Source organism: Scomber japonicus, chromosome 5 (assembly GCF_027409825.1).
Source record: "Scomber japonicus isolate fScoJap1 chromosome 5, fScoJap1.pri, whole genome shotgun sequence".
Taxonomy (NCBI): Eukaryota; Metazoa; Chordata; class Actinopteri; order Scombriformes; family Scombridae; genus Scomber; species Scomber japonicus.
The window spans coordinates 21939961-21944967 of NC_070582.1; the positions used below are offsets into that span (position 1 = coordinate 21939961).

Here is a 5007-nt window from a genome sequence, read left to right on the forward strand (position 1 = left end):
CTGTATCGATCCCCCATTGCTTGTCTCATGCATTTTACACAAGATCTAAATGCCACTTATTGTATAATACAGCACTAGGTCAGGGCTCACTATTCTCTGTTCAGTGGGATTCCAGGGTAGTCTGATGTATAAATTCAACAGGAATCAAGTAAAGCTGTTGGATTGTGTCATGGGCTCAATGCTGAGAAGGCACTGGGGATATCTGAGAATTTGAACCCTTGAATCTTTTCTCTGTATCCACTAATGAGCCTCTCACGGGCAGATAAAATTATTTTCATACTTTTTCAATGCATCAAACTAAGCACTTCCCTCTTTTCCTCTCCTCTCCAGGGTCTAAGGTCTGAATCACATCATGGTGGAACAGAGCCCAGAGACAAATGGCCTCAGATCCTCAATGCCGGCTGAGCTCCAGCATCCTCACTCTGAGTACTCTCAATGGAAGTTTAAGCTGTTTAGGGTGAGGTCCATGGAGAAGGCCCCTTTGCCCAGTGAGACACAGTTTGAGAAAGGAACCTTGTCAGGGTTCACGCCTCCTGTAGCTCCAAATATAGAATTGGATAATGGTGTGGATCCAGGTAGTGTTATGAAATTATGCCTAGGGGGAAAAACCAAGGAAAATGTGGAGGGGCCGGCCAGGAGGGTAGATATGAAGCTGCAGGAAATGGACACCCACATGAACCACCTCAGGTGATTAAATGTTCCTGTCTTACATATATACTGATACTCTGGTATGTTATATATGTTTCTGTCAAATAATTTAACACATTTTTTTCCAACATGAAGGTGCCTGTGCCGCCTCTGTGGAAATGTCCTAAGGAAAGTCAAAGGCCCAGTACATGATGTTCATGCAGATCTGGATGATGCAAGCAAGGTCGCCCTGCGTAAAATGGGCTGCAAGTTTAAAATCTGGCCTGAGATCATCCTCAAAGTCTTCAAAGTGGACGTGACAGAGGATACAGAAGCTGTCCACCCTCTTTCCTTCTGCCATCGCTGCTGGAGGGCTGCCATACAAGGAGGGGGTGTCTGTAGCTTCTCCAAAAGAAGAGTCCCTGAGTGGAAACCTCACTCTACCCCCTGCCATCTTTGCTCCCCCAAGAAACCATCATTCCAGCGGAGAGGTAGAAAGAGGAGGACGATTCCGAGAGCTCAGAGCCTGGCAAAAAGGACCAGGTGGGACCACAGCAACAGCATTGTTATTGGGGAGAGGAGAGCTCTGAGACCATTTGGAGACCATCATCAATTTTCTGTGTTCAGGACCTGGAAGAGAACCAGTACCCAGAGAGAGCACTGGGTGAAGAACATCACCCACTGCCAGAAAGACCACCTGAGTACAAAGCTGATCTCAGAGAAGCTCCCTGTGGACTTCCTTTTTTCTTTCACCTGCCTGGTGTGTGACCACCTTCTCTTCGACCCAGTTCAATCTCCCTGTGGGCACCTCTTCTGCCGTAGCTGTATTATAAAATACAACCACATTCTGGGACCTCACTGCCCGGCTTGCAACTTGCCCTGCAGCCCTGATAATGTCACCCCCCCCTCCCAAAGTCTTTTTATCAGCCCTGCACTCTCTGCCTTTGCTGTGCCCCAGAGATGACTGTGGCCAGCAGGTGAGGCTAGATTTATTCAAAGAGCACTGTGTGGGCCATGATCTGGATGAAGAGTATGGAAACCAGCAGTCATCAGAACTTGACATCTGCCTGCAAGCTAATAAAGGGGGGAGACCCCGTCAACACTTGCTATTGCTAACTCGCCGTGCCCAGAAGCACCGGCTGAAGGATCTGAAGAACCAGGTGAAGATATTTGCAGACAAAGAGGAAGGTGGCGACCTGAAGTCTGTGTGTCTGACGCTGTTTCTGCTTGCACTGAGATCTGGGAATGAACACAAGCAGGCAGACGAGCTAGAGGCCATGATGCAAGGTAAGAAGTGATTGTAAGACTTTTGTTCAATCAACAAAACCCTCCATAGCCAAGAAAGATGAACACAAACAAATGAAAATTATGATAGTTTGCTTATTAATATTTCTGTCTACATCTGAAGAATACACTCATAAATAACTATGAATTGAGACGTTCAATCTTGTGGAGAGAGGAGAACATTTCCTGTGATTTTGATTGAAAAGCTTTTCATTATTGTCCATCTCTGTCTATTGAACCCCCGCTATCACACGCCCAGCCCCTCCCTGATTCTGTCCAACTCTCGCTCTCTGTCTGCTTGTCTGCCAGTCTCTCATTCTCTCACTCCCTTTAATGCACAATAACAACTCTTGTGAAGGGGCTGTTAGAATCAAAACAACATCAGCAGCTCTTGTATCTGCAAATTACACAGACAGCACCATCCTCCTCTCTGGGGAATAGAAGCCAGCTGGTGTCTGTTTTCATCTGTAGCCAATACATCACTTTCGCCAGCTTCACTGATTCACCCTCTGTCCCCTTATAACATTTGGAAATTAGGAAATATTGGATTTTGTAATCATGGGCTTGTGGGCTTTTGACAATGATACATTCACATTTGGGTGTTAAATTTTACGATTCTCTATGTCTCATAGTATAAATCACTCTAAATGTGGGATATCAAATGAGGAAATATTAGATACTGCAGTTCTTTTCAAATCGCTAGAAAAGGGCTTCCACATTCTGGTGTTAAATAATTCTCTCCATGTCTCAATCCTTTCCTCTTGCTTTCCTTTATTTTGTCTCTTTATGTCTCTCTCTAACACTTTCTCCTTTTTTCATTTTTCTTTCCCTGCAGGCAGAGGCTTTGGGTTGCATCCTGCTGTGTGTTTGGCCATTCGGGTCAACACTTTCCTGAGCTGCAGCCAGTATCACAAGATGTACCGGACTGTCAAAGCCACCAGTGGCCGCCAGATCTTCCAGCCCCTGCATAGCCTGCGAACGTCAGAGAAGGAGCTTCTCCCTGGCTTTCACCAGTTTGAATGGCAGCCAGCTCTCAAGAATGTGTCTGCATCTTGCAATGTTGGCATTATTAATGGGCTCTCTGGATGGACTCCCTCAGTGGATGACTCCCCACTTGACACCATCACTCGGCGGTTTCGCTATGATGTGGCACTGGTGGCAGCATTAAAGGACCTGGAGGAGGACATCATGGAGGGGCTGAGACATAGTGGGATGGAAGACAGTGCTTGCACCTCAGGCTTCAGTGTTATGATCAAGGAATCTTGTGATGGCATGGGCGATGTCAGTGAAAAGCATGGTGGAGGACCAGCTGTTCCTGAGAAGGCTGTACGTTTCTCTTTTACTATTATGTCTGTCTCTGTCCTGGCAGATGGGGAGGAGCAGGCGGTTACTATCTTCACAGAACCAAAGCCAAACTCAGAACTGTCCTGTAAGCCCCTTTGCCTGATGTTTGTGGATGAGTCAGACCATGAGACTGTCACAGCTCTCCTGGGGCCTTTAGTTGCAGAGCGTAATGCAATGAAAGAGAGCAGGCTCATCCTTTTCATTGGTGGCCTGGCTCGCTCCTTCCGCTTCCACTTTAGAGGTACGGGATATGATGAGAAGATGGTGCGAGAGATGGAGGGCCTAGAGGCCTCAGGGTCCAGCTATGTCTGCACTCTATGTGATTCCAGTCGGGCAGAAGCATCTGAAAACATGGTGCTACACTCCATCACCCGCTGCCATGAAGAGAACCTTGAACGTTATGAAATATGGAGAACCAACCCCTTTTCTGAGACTGGAGATGAGCTGCGGGACAGAGTGAAAGGGGTCTCTGCCAAACCCTTCATGGACATCCACCCCACGATGGATGCATTACATTGTGACATTGGCAATGCTACTGAGTTCTACAAAATCTTCCAAGATGAAATCGGGGAGGTGTACCGAAAGGCCAATCCCACCCGTGAGGAACGGCGCAGCTGGAGAGCGGCCCTAGATAAACAGCTGAGGAAGAGGTTGAAGCTTAAACCGGTAATGAGGATGAATGGGAACTATGCCCGCAGGCTAATGACCCAGGATACTATAGAGGCGGTGTGTGAGCTGGTGCCCACAGAGGAGAGAAGGGAGGCCCTGAGGGAGCTTATGAGGCTATATCTCCAGATGAAGCCTGTGTGGCGTGCCACCTTCCCAGCCAAGGAGTGCCCTGACCAGCTGTGCCGCTATAGCTTTAACTCCCAGAGCTTTGCTGACCTCCTCTCCTCTACTTTCAAATATAGGTACAATGGAAAGATACCCAATTACCTGCACAAGACCCTGGCCCATGTCCCTGAAATCATAGAGAGAGATGGATCCATCGGAGCCTGGGCCAGTGAGGGGAACGAGTCTGCAAACAAACTGTTCAGGCGTTTCCGGAAGATGAATGCTCGTCAGTCAAAGGCTTTTGAACTAGAGGATGTGTTGAAGCATCATTGGCTCTACACCTCCAAGTACTTGCAGAAGTTTATGGAGGCTCACAAAGACTCTGCCAAAGCTCTACAAGCTACCATTGACCCCGAAGAGATGCTTGACGATGAAGATATGTCTCTGGACGTTACTGATTTCTGATTTTTTCTCACATGAAATTGAAGCCAGAGAATTTGATTGATTTTACACTCAGGATTGTTGTATAATCTGTTTTTTGCCTGTGTCATAGATTGTCTACTTAATCTTTTCTTTTGCAGAATGGAGCCAGTCTCTTTCTGCATTTATTTGTTGGCAAGTCTTAAAGCAGCGATTACTTTTTTCTGAAATGTTTTATCTTTTGTTGTGATACAGTACACAGATACAAGTATTTAGCAAATTAAAAAAATGCAAAATCATTTATTGTTTGACTTTAGAATATACTGTTTAATGAAATAACTACATTTTTGGATTTGCAATTTCCAGTGTGCTATAGTATGTTTTGTTAAATGTGTGTTTAACAACTTGTGGTGATTAGTGCAGTGCAAAGATGAGACTGTAGAGGAATAGAGTCGCAACACACCGATGTTCCCTTGCTCTTTGCAGGAAAGTTCTTTTTCTATCTTCACCATCTGTGAAATATGGTGCAGTTTATTGTATTGCAAGGATATGACACAT

The 5007-nt window shown here is 46.1% G+C and overlaps 1 protein-coding gene across 1 annotated transcript; it reads left to right on the forward strand.

The window, feature by feature from the left end:
• The first annotated feature begins 352 nt into the window (after window positions 1-352).
• On the forward strand, window positions 353-4494 carry rag1 (recombination activating 1). Its single transcript, XM_053319428.1, is given in 4 exon segments — window positions 353-687; window positions 784-1543; window positions 1545-1914; window positions 2747-4494. Coding segments are annotated over 4 exon segments (3213 nt in total).
• Window positions 4495-5007: the final 513 nt, after the last annotated feature.